The sequence below is a fragment of the Copadichromis virginalis genome, linkage group LG16 (genome assembly GCF_057382275.1).
Source record: "Copadichromis virginalis isolate Kocher_CV1m ecotype Utaka linkage group LG16, C_Virginalis_male_GT1.1, whole genome shotgun sequence".
NCBI lineage: Eukaryota > Metazoa > Chordata > Actinopteri > Cichliformes > Cichlidae > Copadichromis > Copadichromis virginalis.
This window is the reverse complement of record NC_140633.1, coordinates 37,703,540-37,723,127: the sequence shown is the minus strand read 5'-3', so window position 1 is coordinate 37,723,127 and position 19,588 is coordinate 37,703,540. Positions and strand designations below refer to the sequence as shown.

General features: G+C 42.2%; 1 protein-coding gene across 3 annotated transcripts in view; it reads right to left on the bottom strand.

Moving 5' to 3' along the window:
• Window positions 1–1,107: 1,107 nt before the first annotated feature.
• hdac4 (histone deacetylase 4) overlaps window positions 1,108–19,588 on the bottom strand; it is a 124,766-nt gene continuing 106,285 nt past the window's right edge. For all 3 annotated transcript variants that reach the window (XM_085434677.1, XM_085434678.1, XM_085434679.1), the window contains 8 exons: window positions 19,495–19,582; window positions 18,267–18,386; window positions 18,074–18,171; window positions 11,957–12,075; window positions 11,105–11,238; window positions 5,084–5,168; window positions 4,757–4,898; window positions 1,108–4,000 (listed from right to left, as the gene is read on the bottom strand). In XM_085434677.1, the coding sequence (XP_085290803.1) occupies window positions 3,961–4,000; window positions 4,757–4,898; window positions 5,084–5,168; window positions 11,105–11,238; window positions 11,957–12,075; window positions 18,074–18,171; window positions 18,267–18,386; window positions 19,495–19,582 (826 nt within the window). In that variant the 3' untranslated portion in view covers window positions 1,108–3,960. The remainder of the gene's footprint in view (window positions 4,001–4,756; window positions 4,899–5,083; window positions 5,169–11,104; window positions 11,239–11,956; window positions 12,076–18,073; window positions 18,172–18,266; window positions 18,387–19,494; window positions 19,583–19,588) is intronic.

The following is a 19,588-nucleotide window of genomic DNA, read 5'->3' as shown; positions in this document are numbered from 1 at the left end:
TTCGCTACAGGTGAAAGCACAACATGGAAAGCACCCAAATTCCTCCATATTAGAAACAGAAAGAGAAGCAAAGAGATAAAAATAGTTTGGATACAGTGAAAGTCCTTCAGTGCTTGATCCCTTGTGCTGGTGTGTGGCAGGGGACAGACAGACAGGTAATGCATGCAGACAGACGGATCATGCAGGAAGAAAAGAGGAGGAGCTGCGTGGGGTCAGACCGGGGCATCTACAGAAACAAGACAGCTCTCAGACCTGCGAGGGTTAAAAAAAAAGAAAAAAGATTTACCTTATAATAAATGGAAATTACACCAAAATGGAATGCTGCTTTTTTCTTTTTGGTTACTGGACATTGTTTTAAGACTAACAGTGAAGACAGATGGCCAGAGTAGCCAGACAGTGCTAGTTTTGGCAGCGTTTGAGAAACGAAAGCATTAAACAGAAGAAAAGCCATGACTGGCACTGTTGTGCAAAGGTTCTGGGAATGTTCTGGGCTGGGTTACTGAAAGGCATCTCTTCAAGTGTGTTAAAATGAGCCGAGATGTCAGCATATCCCAGCTGAGGTCATATTCAGGATAGCCCGATTATATGCATTTTCATATCCCGACTATGAAAGTACGCAAGTATCACACACACAAAGAAGCTGGCCAACATCTACAAAGGAGAAGAAAACAATGTGTGTCTCACAAAAAGGGAATGTACAGAAAAAGCTAAAAAATGATAATAAAAGATGCCCTGCTGCAACCAGACCAGAGGTTTTGTTTTGGCAGAATTTACTTTATGCAAACTGTATTGGTATAGACATTATCTTTAGAAATTTACTAAAAAAAGATGATGGTGGAAACAATCTACCATATCCATATCTCATCTACAAAAGTTACGGAAAGGATTTGAGACTTAAAGACATTAGTGGTGCATTAGTAAGGAGAGGGAAGATCTCTGCTAGATACATTCAGTTAAAATAAGCAAATTTATTTCTTGTACATCTGATTGAAATTCCCCCCCAAAAAAGAAAATCAAACGTGTTTTTTCCTGTTTTTTTTTAAGGCATCGATACCTCGGTCCTGCTTGGCTGTTACTGTGATCAAACTGCGATTTTTAGATACAGAAACATAACTTGCATACCAAAGCTGATGAGACTTCAGCTGTGAACTTGAAAAATGTTAATTTAAATTAAAAACTAAGCATACTTGGCCTGATAAGGAAATAAACGTTGATCATACAAAACCATTTGCAAGGCCCGTCGTGGTGATTTAACACAGGGGGGAAAAGCAATGGCTGTGTTCCAATTCTAATCCGCCCTCGCTATTCTTCCTATTCTTTCAAATACGTCAGATGATAATCTTTAACAAAGAGGAACAAAAAAAAAAGACTCAAATTTCCTGAAATACTGAAACTTAACAGATGCCAGGCAAGATATGCGCGCAAGAACATCTGCACGAGAAAGAAAAGGTATGGAATCTGACAAATATGTGCATTAAAATGCAAGGCTGAGCAGAGGGCGACTGCACACCTACTGTAACAGTGTTATGGTACCAATGGGGTAACTAATGAAATAAACAAAACAGACAACAAAAAAGTCATTACTGCTGAGAGACAAAAAAAAGCCAGAAAGATGCTGCTCAACACATGATCAACAGCAAAAGGTGCCTTCAGTAACACCCTGAAAAGGGCCAACTGTAACTAAGACCCACGGAAAGTATTGTTTTTCAATACCAACTTCAAAAACAAGATCGTAGCATTTTGTAATGTATAGATATATAATATACTCATTTCTTTTTATATATAAATCTACTATGAACAGACAGTAAATACACAATTGTCCATCATTATACAAAGTAGAAACATTTGAATCCCAACGCTCCCGCAAAAACCCTGAACCCAGAAAACGTACTCATGTAACGTCCACTAAAAACAGAGTCTGAACCCTCACCTGCTGTGAAGTATGTCAGCTTTACAACATAACAGAGAAACAGAGAGTGGACAACACGCACAAAACAACAGGAAAATTGTACAAAAATAAGTCACTAGAGCTCAAAAGCAGAAAAAAGCGAAAGAGAGGAAAACAAACCACAAAAATAGTGAATGTGTGTGGCAGGAATACTCAGGAGATCAGTGTCCTATGTACAGTAAATAACAGTAAATACCACAGCGCTCCGTTTCCTGTTCACTTAAAAACGACATTAAAGACACGATTAGTTTTTAGGTCAAATAAAGGCAGCAGAAGGTAGTTGCCCAGAGGGCCAAACACAAGCTGGAAGGAAGTTAGCATGTTGATCAGAGGGGCCACTATAGTCCTAAACTGGGACTGTTTAATTATTAAATTAAACTACTACGACCTAGCTGCTGGCTGTGTGTGTGGTGCAGAGCGACTGGGAGCTATATCATGGGCTTGACTTCAAAAAAGTCAGAGCAGGAAAATTTTACATCTTGTCTTCTAAAATATTATAACATATAAAAATGCTGATTCAAAAAGATTTGATGCTCAGATTAGTAACGAGACCCGGCCTAACGAAACGATTCAGAATCCAGGAGGACAGGCTGAGCTACATGTGCTATTTAAAGCTCAAATATGTGCATTTGAGCCAAGGGCTGTCAAAAAGAGGACTGCATTTTATAATGCAGAACACCTAAAAATGTTTGCATACTATTAAAAAAATATAGAGAGAACAGTTTGTGCTTTATTGAAAACGAAGAGGCAGAAACATTCACACCTGCCTCGTATCACCTGACATTTGCAAAGCAGATGTTCTTGATCGAAAGGATCGAAAGATGTTAGGCCAGCTGTGAAAGCTCCAGAACACCCCTCTGGAAAATCCCAGGTGGTATGGTCCTTGTCTTAAAGAGAGGGCTGGTTCAACAAATGAGCCCATGTGAGATTAGTTTATTTCCATTCGGCAAATGTCTGAAAAAGTGAGACAAATTCTAATGTAAATACCGACACTGCTCAGTCGTTGTTATATGTGTGGGGCGGTAAGTGGTTATACTCTACAGAGACAATAATCTGTCATGCTTTGGCTTCATTTTTATGTAACTACTACATACGATATAAACAGGATTCTATCTTTCATAAGTCCAAGTGCTCCAGTAAAGTGCATGCTACGTATATCTTTCTCTGACAAAGAAGAACTGGTGCCTATGTGATTAAACGATACAATTCCAACTCTTAATTTCCTTTTTAAAGGAGCCACCTCCAACTTGTGGCTGGGAACTACCTTCCAAGCTGACACTGAAAATGAGGGGAAAAGGTGGGGGCAGAGACAGTAGGCTGGTTGCAGGGAATTATAGGTAAACATGCCAAAGTCCTTCAGTCTATGTGCCAACAACATGCAGGCAGTGGATGTCTTGCCAGGATAGAAATGTGTGAGGGCTTGGGGAGAAGAGGCCTCAGTCCCAAAACTATTTTTAAGGCAAAACTCTTCCAGTGGAGTTCAAAAAAATTCCACCAAGTTTAGACGGGGTGGGGGGAAAGGCACAAATGTCTTTTACTCTAACAGGTTTGTGACCTTTCTCATCTGTAACCTTCAACAACATGGAAAACTGACGTTTTTTCCCTCTCGTTTAGATATCTGGAAAGAGCAAGAACCCATCTTTAGTCCAGAGTAACAATCACAATAGCTATGGTGGTCTTCACGAAAGCGAAGAGATGAAGATAAAGCAGGGACAGAGCAGAATTACACGAAGAGTAGATGACTGTAGGTCCTCTGCATGGTTCTCACTGGCAATCAAAAGTATGTCTGTCTAGTGTTTTAAAAGCACTGGCACTGGAGGTTGTCATTACGGGATAGCTGAAACAATCGTATATCCAAAAGTCTTTAAGTGCAATGCAATGCAACGCGTTTATGCTGATTGCTCAGTGCACCGCTGATCAGCAAAAGGGTCGCTCATCTTCAGTGGTCCATTTTTGTCACGATAAAATGCCACAGACGAGTCTGAGTGATCAAAAAGGTCGTGGATGTTTCTTTACATAGGAGCTTCCTCTTCCATCGGTTCCTCTTCAGCCCTGTGAAAAAAAGATAACACTATGAACAAAGGAGAAGTAACAGATGCTTAAAACTCTTTCAACTAATTAACAACAAATACAACATATAATGTTACAGCAGGAAAAGGCTGCATTGAAAGAGTCCTGTAAAAGAAAGTTTTCACAGGATTCAGTAGCGTGTTGAAGCAACAACTAGAAGTCATCATTTTCTGTTTGACTTTTTCCTTCTCTCACATCGTGAAGGAATTTTGGCTCACTCTTCTTTGCAGCTTTGCTTCAGTTTTTTTAGATTCGCAGTCATTCATTGATTCATTTATCTCTCACAGCAGCATTTCAATCACTTTGGACTTTGACTGGGCCACTGCAGCACTTTGATTCTTTTCTTTTTCAGCAATCCCATTGTGCTTGGGATCATTGTTGTGTCCTGGCCCAGTCGGGGCAACGGTTTTACTGTAGCCTCACATTTAATTCTAACTACAAGATTCCCAATGTCCTCTGACTGAAAAACAACTTGGTGTGAGGTGTTTGGGCTGATGTGCCGTGTTTGTTTTCATTAAACAAGGTGCTGTGCATTATGGGCAAACACCTTCTGTTGTTCAGAAGCAACTTTGTAAACCTAACTTTAGGCTTTTTCTTGGCAATCCCTCTAAACAAGCAAAGCTTCTTCAGGGGTAACTCTGGCTCTGGTGTTGCGATATCGTGATGACCTGCTTTACCTCCTGAGCCAAATGTACACTAATGTAAACCAGTGACTGTAAATGACGACAATCAACTTACCTCTTTCCAACGTGCTTGTTTGCAACAGACAATGAGGCCATGGCAGAAACAGTTTCAGCTTCCTCTGCTTCACGCTTGAGGGCCTCACTCAAAGAATAACCCAGCGAGGAGGCAGAACGTTGCAGTGAGCACCAGTATTTACCTAATAACGAAATGCAGATAGAGTGTGTGCAGAGATATAATATGTTCCGCTAACTGGGTTTGAATGTGAAGTTTAGCATTTAGAAGCTTTGCTTACCAACTACCTGACTTACCCTTAGGGAAGCTAGTTACACCTAACTATTATTTCTAATGCCAGCAGGAAAAAAATGTAAAAGATCTACTCACTGTGAAATTCGATTACTTTCTCCATAGACCGTACCGCATTTGCATTTGGTCTCTGCTGCAGCACCTCATCGGGAATGGGGTCCAACTGAAAGGAACAGAAAACGATAGAAAAATTAAGCATGAAATGTTTTTGTCTATCAAAAGAAAAACATGCACATTTTTACAGTATCAGCGCTGAACCATCAGAAGAGTCATCTGTCAGACTACTTATGGCACCTTTGCTGAAATAAAACTGCTCTAACTTGGCGATGAAGCTATGTCTACTGGGAACATCGGTTAAGCGCTTTAAATGTATCACAGCGTTTCTTCTGGTGAGTTGCATATGGCGAGATAGGCCTTTCTATAAATGTGACTGACAGCTGTTCAGAAGCCTCCCTCCAAAACTTCACTTGAACTAATGCGAGTCCCTCCAGGTTTAAGGGATCGTTTTTGATCGTGGCCCACGGCCCACAGTTGAGTCAATCCAAGAGGTGGGGAGCAAGTTTGAGCTGCTGACACAATAGAAAATAGGCCTGCAGATGCACACCACCTCCCACTCATCAGCAGCTCTGCTACTCTTTGACACAATCGACAATGCGTGCTTTGTACAGCGTCCCACTCCGAGGACACATGCTAGTGCAACAGATGCATTAAAGCAGAAACTGCCAGTTCACCCAAGCGCTTGCACTGGCACACACGTGCACGCACGAAAAATGCAATCCTCAGAGAGCTCAGCTCCAACCGCAACACACAGAAAACAGGGCTATTCCCCAAAGTGCATTCCCAACCCGGAATGATTCAATTTCCCTTTTGGCCAACTGCACATACGACACTTTCTCATCCCATTTTGTCAAATAGGCTCATTCAGCTCCACATTCCACCACAGACAACATGCATCCCTTTTCTGCTCAGTCATAACCCCAACGGAATAAAGCACTGACTGAGAATCATGTAAAGAGAGACACGGAGAGAAAGAAAAACAGTTTGGCCTGAGATTTGTGAGCAGAATGCCAGAGAGAAGAGGAAAAAGTCATTGTCGGTTGGTCTCGCTTGGCCGAGGCTGGAAGTTTTCTTATAATTAAAACAAATAGTGTGTGGGAGGAGTTCAGAGGGAAGAGGGAAAAGGCAGTCTGGGGAGAGGGATACTTTAATCCTACTGTGGCACGACAGGCTACATCATGCAATGAAGAATGGACAGAGGTCGCACACACACACACACGCGCGCACACACACACACACGCGCGCGCACACAGTTTTAGCACAATATTTTCATTGGCCTATTTAATATTTGGCCAACACTTTCATCCAGAGTAACATACAGTAACAATGGACGGTCATTAAGCTTCCTAAAGCTTAATGACCGTCCATCAACTCCAACTATTTATCTATGTAATAAGTCAAAGCCGGCCTTACTTTTCCATACTGTTTAAATCCAAACAAAACCCTCAACGCCGTTCGGGACCTTGCTGATGGTTTTCAGTCACCTCTTTGTTTCCTTTCTGTTCACTTCTTATTTCATTTTAATTCACGGCTTGCTTCAATTTAGGGTTAAAATACACCTTTCCTCAACACTAACCTAAGATTCAGTGACAGATCTGCCTCGCTGCCGTTATAGGTACAGCAGTGAGGCCCAGCTACGAGAACGAGCTGCTGCACTCAATAATCGACAGCCATGGAGCTCAATTACCGCAGAAGGTTCGGTTCTTCAGCGCCGCATTTAGTCTGGCAATGATGTACGCGTCAACCCGTGTCAGCCGGCTCTCCTTCATATCCCGCCTCTTCAGCAGAGCTGAACTCGGAATAAATGTCTGGATTTTTTCTCTGGTGTTGCCATTTCACAGAAATGAAATCACATTTATGTGATACTGTAATTTCAAATGTCATTTAACTGACTGGACAAAGAAACGAGGGAGAGAAGCACATGAAATGACCCGAGTCATATGCAGCTCTGCTCCTTAAAAGTGGTGTAACATTACTTTAGTTGTGGCGGAGAAGGAAACAGCAGTGCTTATTATCCCATCTCAAAATTTCCAAGTCTGTAGACTGAAATCATTAATCTTTTAGTCAAAACTAACTCCTCCAACCTCCAGGCTACAGCCACCATCTACCCACCATAACCCAAGCCAGTTCCAGCCCAGAACTACCCAGCCCGTGCAAATCCAGCGTGCGTCAGCTCCCTGTCAGAGCGAGGTCAGGGGTTCTCTGGGGTTTCGTGAGGTTCACGTTAGAGCAGAGTTGGATAGGGGCAGTCTGTCAGCTTGATTGACAGCTGGGCCTCACGCTTATAAACTTTAATGGCTCTTGTTAGGGTAGTCCAGGGGCCCCACCCAGCAGGTGTGGCAAACGCACATATACACACACATACAGATATGCAAGCGTACTCTAACACAAGCCCAACTTTCTCCAGGACATCCTCTGTGATGATAATTCTGCTTATTTGAGTTGGTTGTACTGGCCTTGGCCGGATGTCTTTATAAATGTGTCGCAGTCTTTGATAGATAAGTGCGAGAGAATGATGGTTTGAATAATCTCTGAGGAGGTCTGCATCGCTCTGTGACACAGCGGTCCAAAATACAAAAACTCCTGCCCAAAGGAACTGAGACACCATGGAAAGCCATGAGCTGAGCGAAAGGAACGTGGCCCGGTAAAAACATTCCTAAGAGAGGCTGAAACCAAAACAGTGGAAAGAGGAGGAATTCCACTTGTTCAACAAAGAAAAAGTGCACAAGGCATCCATTGTTTACTGTTGTGTATGTGTGCATGTGTCGGCGGTCGCTAAAACCAGTTGATTATGTTATGCTAAGTAAACAAGGAAATGACGTGCACTGTGCAAAGCAGGCCACCTTTTTTGGAATAAAGGTGTGGGTTAGCCTTGCTCTAGTGGGGGAACAGTCAGATCCAAAGAGGGGGACAGGTGAAGTCGAGTGTCTTACTGTAACTGGAGTGTAAACGCACAAAATAACCTCATTGACAGCTGGTAACAATTAGCATATTAGCCAGTTGTTTATCAAATAATTGCTAACAACCGTGGTTCGAGCTGGGCCAACATCTGTTTGTGAGCAATCATCAATTAGTCCAGAGTTCAGAGTTGACTAGTGGAGCTGCCAATGCATCATTCATGAGCTATTTAACTAGAGAAACTCCAGCATTATGCATTACAGCAGTGAGACTGAATAAAAGAGCCTGTAAAGTCCATTCAGCAATTTTCTTCCCTAACTCTTCCCACCAGCTAATTTGAGCTGCTTTCAAAAGAAACCCAATACTCATTATAGCAAAGCTTGTCTTAACCTGCCAAAGAAAGTACGGCTAGAACTCTCACACAAGTTCGAGTAAAACACAGAAAGTACGAGACACAGGGGAAGAGAAGATGATGTATAACATACAGAGTCTTTTGCAGTACCTGCGCATTACCTCCCAGTCCATGATGGTCAACTAAAGAGCACCAACAGCATGAACAGTGTTTCAGTTATAGTCGTGCATTGGGTTCATGATACCTGCAGACAAACCCCTCGCCCCCCCCCAGGCAGCTGGAAGCAACATAAACAAATGCACAGCTGACCAGCAGTGATCGTATGCCTCAGTCCATCCCTCCAACACGCACACATGCACAAACTGAAACAGTCTCAAAGAAAGAGAACGAAAGTACTCAGTCATTCAAAAAAAAAGGATTTATTCTGACTGTTATTCATTTGATGCCCAGCTGGCCTTGGACCCAAAGGTTGGCAAGGCTTCACTGTTCCTAAACTTTGTTTTTGCCATTACCAGGACAGAAAAACAAAACAAGAAAACAGGCCACCATCCTTTCCCTCCAGCTCCATCCCCCACTGACGTTTTCCATCAACATTCCTTGTCCATTACAGAAACGTTTGCTGAGATTACGTTAGAAACACTTGCTTCCTGCTGTTTTGATCCGATCAGGGACATTTTAGTCTACTTTTTCTTCTTTGCTATCAGCTATCAAAGCACCAAACAACCGTGTGATCTGCCTTTGTTCAAACAGCTGACATCACTTGCTGCCAAAGAGCCAGCCGGAGCAGGTCATGCAAACTCTAGTTCTATCTTTGAAAGGGAAAAACATCATTGTGTTCTTCACAACTTTACTCAAACCAGTCTGCCCATTCAACACATGCCAGTAAGGCCTTCTGTACAACATGTCCTGTCAGGCTCCTGCCATATATCTATATCTATATATATATATATATAAATATATTTAAAATCATTATTCAAGATTTTGTTTTTTAAATTAAAGATGAAGCCAAGTTGTTGGGACTTGTGTATAGTGGCCAGGTTTATTGAAAAAGACTCCGAAGACCTGCACAGGTACAACAATACTTACACACGTCTTAATAACAATAGCTTCCTCCCTCCCGACTTCAAATGATTGCTCCATTTCCTTTTATTATCGGATTCCAAGACCAAGGCTGACCCTGCTTGCAGAGGTGTGAGGGTAACCACTTTCAGATGTGTATCAATGACAGGGCCCCGGGTGAGAGGGATGCCCTGCAGAGCCGAGGCAATTGACGCTCCCTGCCTCCTGCCTATTTTCGAATTTTCAGCTCCCCATGGCACTCGTCCAGGTACCTCCTCCAAACCCCTGCTGAGACTGGTGCTCTACAGGCGGCTGAAACCTTAGAAGCAAAGCCCCTGGCCTAAAATATTATTTTTGCTTCAGGGCGGTACTGTGAGTAACGAAAGTGTCCTTCAAGCTGGAAGTCATGAGCACAAACCTTCGTGACAGCAAAAAGCATCCGCCCTTCTGAAGTGTCCTTGAATTCCTGAAGCTTTAACAGATGTAATGGCAGTGCTATGTACTGCAGCTTCAAGTCATTGGTGGGCAAAATGCAGGTACAGAGAGGCAGGTTATTACATTTAGCCTCCAAGTTTAGCCATTTCCCATGAGCTGGAAGCTTTCTTTGATCTGTTTAGTCAGCGGTTAAAACATCGCCAGCGTGCTCACGATGCACTTTACGATTCTTTTTAGAAACGCCATTTTTATTTTGTTTTTCATGCAGGCTTTGTTTAGAGTTTATAAAATAAAAGTACATTTTTAATTATTATTGCTTTTTAGTATTTTGCATTAAAGTGTCCCGAGGAAAATGTTAATAACACTGCATCAATACACTGTTACATCACATGGTATGATGTATTTGTATTTCAAGGTGCTCTATACTGCTGATACTGCAGAAGATGACGGTTTTAGCAGGAACAGAAACAACTCCAATGACAACGATCTGAGCCTGTGCGTGTGGCAAAGACTCCAGTTTAGATTGTTCCATTTTTAAAATAAATGTTAATATATGTCAGTCTGGATATTAATCCTCGATGTAAAGTGTCTCTCAAGAATCTCCACTTGAAACCGCAGTTCGCTGGTTCCTTTGCAATGAATCAGACACCAGCTAGAAGAAATCTGTGGGTAGCCATGAATCACAGAGCTGCTCCACTCCACAACCTACACACTCTACAATTAACCTTCTGCCTGGAAATCCTCCCTCTGACGTATGTGTGTGTGTTTGGTGCTCACTTCCTGTCTGAGTGGTGGGGTAGATGAAGAAAATGTGAAGAGCTTGGGCTTGGATGAGTTAAAAATAAAAATCAGCCTGCTGTTGTTGCAGAATTGTACAAACTTGTGGTGTAGTAATAAAATACTTTTGAAAACAGGTTCATCCTTCAGCAGGGACTATGAACCAAAACACTGCCGTTATGTGCGATGTAAGAAAATACATGACAAACACTTAAATATTCAATCCTAAAACATTGTAACAGCAAATCAAGAACCGAAATCATCGCTCAGTGATTCATTTGTAACACTTTTTGTTTTAGCGTCATTCATTTAAAGTGTACACAAAAAGTCTGCAGTGTTACTGAACCGCCTACTTGCACTGGAGCTCAAACTCCAGTGCAAGAATTATATGAGTGCTCACATATCATCACATATCAGCTGACACAGGCAAACGGTCATCTTTAATGTGCTGATCAAGAACAGTTTGACAATACTTGACAAATATTTAAAGTACTCTCTCCTTCTCTCTCTGCACATCTTACCTCATTGCCAAGCAGAGCAGAGATGCAGGCTTCAGAGGCATCACATATGGCTGTGAGGTCGTGACCCCCCTCCAAGGCAAGCACCAGCCGACCGCCTGCCAGACCCATCAGCTGCCTGGTCAGGTAGCCAAAGCCTGGACAGACAGGAAATCACAGCAGAAATGGCAAAGGGAGGGAGAGAGAAAGAGCAGGAAAAGAAAGAAAGACGAAGAATGAAATGGTATTCAGCCTCTAACTTCCTTTCTGGATATTGATCAAAGAAAAAAAAAGCGGCTGGAGCGTGGATGAAGGAAGGGGTGAATGCATCACAGAGGAAAAGAGAAAGCGAGTGCACTGTGGATTTACTGGGGGGCAAAAAACAAGCCCTAATATAAGCCAGGTTTAATTTTAATAAATGTGGCTTTGCGTTTAGTCTTGGTCACAGCCTTTGATGTTTTTCCTCTCAGGATGAGGGGCGTTCTTATATATGTATTCAGCCATACTTTAGTCCCCCTAAATTCGACCATATCCCCTCTTCCTGCAATCCTCTTTAACCCACCCATAACCCCCCCTCTTTGACAACAAAGACCCCTAGCTCTTATTTGAGATCTGCTGGATGGTTTTAGAAAAGCTCTTTGCTGTCACGCCAGGGTCTCTATCTGAATATGTAAGTTAGATATGCACACTGCACACAAAAGGGGCGAGTTTATGTTTTTGAGTCTTTCCTAGCATTGAAAGCAGTGTAGCATCACAGAGCATACGGCACGAGTGACGTGGTGCACGCCTTAAGATGTGCATATATGATTCAGCTCATAGGAAAAAGAAAAAACTGATTTAGAAGAAATGAAATGGACAGTTTGAATCAGCACTTACATTTGGCTGTCAGTTTGTATCCTCCCAGCGGTGGGGCATGTCCATCTACTGCATCAAAGCCAGAAGATACCAGAACCATATCAGGCGCAAACTCATTGGCAATAGGCATGACCACCGTCCTGGAGAAACAATAGGCAACGTAATGTATCCGTAAAAACACTTTAGTTAAATCTCAGTCAGTCAAAGCTTTTCAGCTTCTGATGTCTATATTTCGACCTTACACATCAGCATCTGCATGCATGCTTCTTATTTGGCTTGCTGCCCCACACACGAAGGCCAGAAACCAGAAGTAATTTTAAAGTCTAGTGTTTCTCAAAAACATCACAAAATCTTGGCGATAAGTGAGGTTAGATTTTGTCACACAGCCTTGTGGAAAATTCTCACTATTATATTGTATTTTTCAAGCAAGGCTATAAAAAGTGTCACACTACATTTCACTGGCATTCTTGCAACCGGATATTCTTAAACTGCCACATATGGTTAATATTTGATCTAAATGACAGGGTGACCGGGCTGCTCTTACTGTATGAAACATGTATTTTAAAAAAAACAAATGCATTAAATACAGCAAATACTTTAGATTAGAAAGAAATGCAGCTCAAACCACCAAAAGGAGAATCAAAACCACCAAGCCTGAGATTTCAAGATTAAATTATAACACTATTAGAAGCTGTCCCATGTGAATATAAACAGTTCGTTTTTCCCACTGCCATATTTCCAATACATGAAACTGTGTCAAAGGATAAGGAACTCACAACAAAGCATACGTGGACATTAAAGAAGCACAAAAACCAAAGTGCTCACATCAACAAACTCAGGTCTGACAGACTTATAAATACCAAATAACGATTACCTCAGCCAAGGTTATTAAACACGATAGCTCGGAAGGTTGAACTTTGCAGTCATGTTTATAATCCATTAAAATTTGGGTTAGATCTACCAAGGTCTTCAAGGTTAACTTGATGATTTATTGTTTGAAAATTGACAAAAATTATTATAAATTGGCAGCTTATAGAAAGTACCATATATAGACTTAAAGTATCATGTCAGATTTGACCTCTGCTTTGAGATCGATGGACTGATCTGAAGGACAAAGTGATGATAATAGTATGTAGAGCTGCTGAAAACTATGTTAATAACTGCCATCGTCTTTAGGCATATATGGACTGCTATATGGCTTTGCATCAGTATTGTGTTAGCTCTGATGACTAAAAGAAGAGTAACAAGGACTGCTATAAAATCAATATACTAAGAAATGGCTTCAGTGTTCTTAGTGCCCTCGTGATGTTGCTTTCTTCCACTCTGAGGATGCTACAATTCACTCGCACTGTCAATGAATTGCAGTATTTTTTTTTTTTAAATTTCTAAACGGTCATTTTTCTCCATTTCATGGTTTTCAAAGCAAACATCCAACTAATCAGTTTGTTTGTACAGTATGTGTGTGGTAAGGAAAACTGCCACATAAATGTTTGAAGTGGAAGTTTTGGAAATTTAGTGCAATGAACCGCATGAACCTTAAGTAAAAAGGAAAAACGGAAGGACAGATATAATTGCATATGTGTATGCGTGTTAAGTACGGAGGATAACTAAGACTGGATGGGTGTGGTGAATGAGGGCTGCTTGTGTACAACCTTCATCTGACTGCTTGTGTGCAATGTGTCATACACAGAAATCAAATCAACAGTGGAATAGTGCGGAATGATTCACTGCAAGCTGTGGCTGGAAAATCCAGTCGGTTTATAGGATGACCTTGTTTTGAAGAAAGGGTTTTTGACCAAGCAGATTAGATAAAATAAGATTAGAGCTGTTTATATTTAACTTTTTTTGTCGTCCTATCACAAAATAACAATAACACAACTTTTAAGAAGTGAAAACTTTAGATGTTTATGGGGTTTCCATAAGTTATGAACCTGTAATAATCAATCCTCGAACTAGTAATAACAGGAGGGGCACAGACGTATCATGTGACATAGCATTCTGGTTTAGCATAATTTACAATGTCTAACTGAGTTCATAAATAGGACTTCCCAGATGGCAAAACAAGTGTCTCTGTCATTCGCTGTGGAACCTCTGGCATGGCACAACAATTTTTCTGGGGCCTGGGATATTTGGGCAAGTAGCATTTTAGTGAGGTCTGTGACTGATGGAGTACCACAGGGTTTCGTTGTAGGTCCCCTGTACTTTGCTGACCTCAGGAACACGGTGTTGGTTTGCCAGCTGTGGGTGAACAGCGTGCCCTGAGCTCCGTAGGCCGCAGGTTTTTCCATCTCTTGCTCACCACCAAATTATAACCCTTAGCTGTGCACACCCCACCCCCCACCACAACACAACACTCCTACATACACACAGCTGTCTGAGGGAGAGGTGGGAGGTAGCACTGGGAGGTTTTTGGGAGTCCCAGACAGTAAGTATACGCAGAGTGTGAGCGTCACTGTGCGCTATCGTGCAGCTGGCAGCGTTTCAGATGAAAACGTCAGGCCGAATAGGATGAAAAACAAAGTGAACTTAATTGAGTAAAGACATAAATGAAGAGTGGATGAATGAGGCGAAAGACGTGACATACTGCATCTTTTTTTTTTGCTGTTTTCCAGCCTTTCATATACTTCAAGTCAGACAGCCGTAAACAACACAAACGTGTACACGAGCAACACAGATAATTATGTTTGGATTTATGTTAAATTAAAAAGGACTTCTGCTAAACCCTCTGACTAACTGCTACATTTATTTAAGCATACAGCCTTGGCCCATTAACATTTGGGGGCCATAAAGACCCCACACTAAAAGAAGCCTGCCACAGACGCTTATGTGGCCTGACACACGACTTGGTGGGAAACCTTGACTGCCGAGGATATGCCTCAACCACCAAGGGCTCCTCCACCCTCTCCCCTCCAACCTTGAATACAAACAGCAACTAGTTCTGGTCACAATGCTGAAAACTGCTGGTGTCGACAGTTCCACACCCCACCCCACTGGAATAATATCCTGACATTTAAACAAATAAAAAGCCGCAGTGATCAATTACCAGGCTGGCAGAGAGGGAAGTAAGTGGTTTTGAGAAGGGCTAATTGTGCGTGAATCAGAGGCTATGCACGCTGAGATGAAAAAGACTTTTTGTTAATTAAGGGAGGGGAGAGTTTACGACTGAGCCGTAAGCGATGGGACATCCTGACCAAAGAGGCTGAAATCTAAACCACTGCTGGCTGTCTCCCAGTTACATTTAACTACAAATGCAATTACTTGACAGCTATGTGGTCTAAACTTTTGTTTAGCATTGTTTGGCTTACCTAGCAACAGGTGCAGCTGAGTCTGCATGCACAGAGAGCACAAAGGAATGCTGAATGGCTGTTGCACTTCAGCTATGAGATGGCTTTAATAAGAATACTCAAAATAGATGCAGCGGAGCTCGGGAAAACAACGAATCCTACACTTCCTGTTTCTGCAAGCCAGAATAAGCCTGGTGACATCACTGGGGGTATTTTCTCAGTCTTTTCAGAGAGAAGGAGCTCCTGTCCACAGAGTGAGGAGCATTCCCTCAGCTGTATGAACAGATCTCCATGCGTAAAATCTGTGGAGGCGAACACATATCTTCGATTGGCACCGCTTTAAAAGACTTGACCATGCTCAACCTTATAATGCACACTCTTTTTCATTTACTCTGCTCCAAGTAATTTCTCCTTGTCTGATTCCAGTGAGCACTTTTAGTATTTGGCACATGTCACCCAACATGATATCAAATGTGCACACTCGAAAAAGTTAACGCGGCAATAGGTCTCGGCATAGCTGTCATTTTTTTGAGCCAAGAAAAACTTCCTCTCTCGGGACTACACATCTGTATGTAATTAATCTAGTCCTGAATTTATACATTGCCAGATCTTGATTATGCCCTGTGATCCCATGTACTTCAGCTTTGTAACATGAATAGCAGTACTGTCATGTACAGAATATATATTAAAAAAAAAGTATTACTATCCTATCATTTTGTATAGGATGACTGGCTCTGGTCTAGATGAAAATGCCACCAAATTAGATATTTGTAAGCTTTAAAGCTCAGAGAAATTCATTCTCATGGGGGAAAAAAAGGAAAGAAAGATCCTTCAGAGGGAGCAGCACTTGTCAAACCAGCAAACAAAAGGTTAAACTGCAGGCTTCCCCCCTTCGTTCATAAAAAATGAACAGGAGAGCAGGAGAAGAGGGAGAATAAGAGAGCGAAAAACTCACACACGCACACTTACACTTCAAAGCCCTGTCATCTGGCTCTGCGGAGAGCTGGTTTGAATTAAATTTAATTCTCCTCCTCTCTCGTCTTTCCAAGTTCATGGCAAAAAGAGGGGGGTGGGTGGGATGGGGGTGAGAGAGGAAGAGAGAGAGAGAGACGGGGAAAGAGACGGTGCTTCTGGTTTTCATTAGGGCCAATTTTCTTATCTTTTTTCTCTGTGCTTTCTGGAGGCTCAGACTTGATCCCCTGCAAATGCAACGTGGCACAGGCCAGAGGAGGAATGGGAAGGTACTGGCTGCAAGGCACGCATCCCCTCCTCAAGACAGAGAGAGGAAGGAAAAGACCAAAACACACAAGTAATAAGAGTGAAAGAGCAACTGTGTTCACCAGGTGTTTATTTTGGGTTGTAGATGTGTGAGCAAACAGATATGAAAGGTGTGCATTTGCACATCTGTTGCACTGTGCACATTTTGCACACAATCATGCAAATTTGAATCAGGGCATGATGCATTTGTTTGACAATGAGTGCATGCATGCGTGTGTGTGTGCGTGCATTTGTGACAGATCTATGACCTGCGCACAGGTTTGCTGGTGCCCCCGTGGGGCATATAAATTGTCCAATACCTCTGGAGCCTCTGGGAATTAATGGTGACACGACCTGAGGTTCATGAACACCAAGCTCCTATTCTGCCTCACGCAAAGAAGGCTGAATCGCAATCGCATTAACAACCTCAGCATGCACAGGCTGATATGCAAATGCACGTATCTGTGTTCATCACTCCAGGACAAACGCACACAAAACAAGGGCATAAGAAAAGTTGATCCAGATGACAGCAACACTTTTAGTCCAGTGTGCGTTAAGAGTGTAAAATTAAATATTAAATAATTGTAAATGAGGAAAAAAAAAGCGTGAACTCTATTTTCTGAGGCAAATTCTTAATCACAGGAAGCCAGAGTTTGAGTGAAAGTTCCCTTTGGTTCAGTTAACTGTGTTTTCATGATTATATTTTTGGAACTATTCAAGAATTTCTAAAACTTGAAATGAGTGTGCAGGGTTAATTCTTTCCCCTCCTAACGCAAATAAACATATAAATACAGAGTTATAAAAGTAATAACTTAGTAATTTAAGGTCTTCCTAATGGTCTCTTGTGCTGTTAGTATTGGAGAGCTCTCAGTTATACTCATCTCAACTGTCAACACAGTCATTAACATTTAAAAGGTGATTTAATACAGAGCACGGTTACTAGTCTCTTTTTGTGGTTTTATTTATTTATAAATTCCTGAGAGTAGCACGTCTATGATGGTAGAGGGAATGAGAATGAGGCAGCAGCTACTGACTTCAGTCATAGATTATAAGTAATAGCTGCAGTATGACATACATTACGTGGCTGTCATCAACGCAGATGCAAAGAGCAGGGTAGAAAGAGGAGGATGAGGAGGAGAGAGAAGAATACAAAGGAGAGAGATGGGGAGCGAGAGCACCCTGGGTTCTGGGGTGCATTAAGAAGCTAAGGTGTACTTCCGGGGGATTGCGTGCCTAAAGCCGCGATGAGCCAGTGGCCTGTTGGTTTGATGTGTCGGGCTCGGGCCAGATGGACAGACAGTTGCAAACATGGACTCATCTTCAAAGAGCGCTGGAACCAATCCAGGCCTTCTCCTTTCCAGCTGTGTGAACTAAAAATGTATGAGAGACAGGTACATGTCTGCACCGAGTGCATGCCTGTATCTGTGGAAGCTTATGTATAGTTATAGGAGCGCGCCTAACGGGAATCAGATGGGATAAGGGTGAGCACCATAAGTTCTTAACAGCTACCAACAGGTAATTTGTTACACACTGTACTTCATACTCCAAGGCTATGACAGGAAGAGTTAGACTGCAGTGAGTGACATCACTGTCTTACCTGAATGCAGCTAGATACTCTGCATCCCCCATAGGAGGGTCCAGTCCCCCAGTAAAGGCCATGTTCACGTTAAAACCTTCACCTGCTCCACTGCCCACCTAGGAAGCGCAAACACACGTGACTGGGTTTGTTATGTGTGGGCTGACCGAAGGCTGGGTCTGAAAGGTTTATTAAAAGCATTTGTCGTCTTTACCTCATCGGGTGCGCCACTTCCCGGGAAGAAATTCCCATCATCGTAACGATGCAGTGACAGGTAAAGGACACTGGGGTCAGCGTAGAAGGCCTGCTGGGTTCCATTGCCATGGTGGACATCCTGGAAAGATTATAATGGGCATTTTTTTATTAAAAAATAAGCATATAATAATATTTTCAGTGTAATTATCCTTTAAATCTCTTCGGTCAAAGAAAAACCAAATACCAGGGGCACATAGAGACTGCCTCGTCATTAAGACGGATTATGATGAATAGGTTTGAGGAAATTAATGAGATTCACAGAAACGGGACCATCAATCTCTGCACCTCCACTTGGACCAGCTGACTGATGCAGAGAGAGAGTCCTATACTGCCAGACTATATCATCTCCTTCCAGCCTGTTGCGATGTTACAAAAGGATTCAGCGCGATTCAATAAAACACTCGACTTCAACAGCTGCTCACTTTTGCCAAAAGCGTCAGTTATAAATGACCTCATTGTCTATGTCTATGAATGCTACAGTACACAATTTCTAAAAATGTCCCGGCGGCTGGAGGCGAGTGCCATGACAATGAGCTTGCACTCAGCGTCCCCCTGTGACAGACAGAGAGGAAATTAAAAGGCCCTTCAAAGGCTTTGGGGAATGGCCGTGACCAGCCAGGGATGCCACTGAACAGCACCGCTCCTGGACACGACAAAGGCTCCGTCATACCTTCTTATAAATTTTATTTTTTTCTCTGTGAAGAAAAAAGGGATAATATCTGACCCAAATAGCCAGACAAGAGCTCAGTTTGCGGCTGCTATGTTCATAGCCCGTCGCAATTTAAAAACAAGTGGAACAGATAACATAATGAGGATTTTTATATTTTTACTGCCTCATAAATCTAGCAGCTATTTTCTTTTCTTTGTTAATAGAAGTTAGTGAGACGTTTGTGCCTTTGTCAGCTGACAGTCTCTTTCTTTCACACTTTATGGTATAAAAAATTATTTTAAAGTAGTTATGCAGAAGGGATTATTCTGGGATGCAACACGAGCATAAAGAGAAACAAAGAGTAGCTAGCCAACGTTGTCAGTTTCTCTCTCAACTCTTTGTCCTTCAAGTGAGAGCAGACGTCTACCGTGCAAGAACCTTGAGCCACATCGTGTCTAATATTGTACATCGTGTCTAATATTGTACCTGTGCATACAGGTATGCTGTCATGTAACAAACATCCCACTGAGAAACTCACCCAGTCTACGATGAGGATTTTACTGACATTGAGCCTCTGCTGCAGGAGCTTGGCTGCTATGGCGACTGAGTTAAAATAACAGAAACCCCTGAGG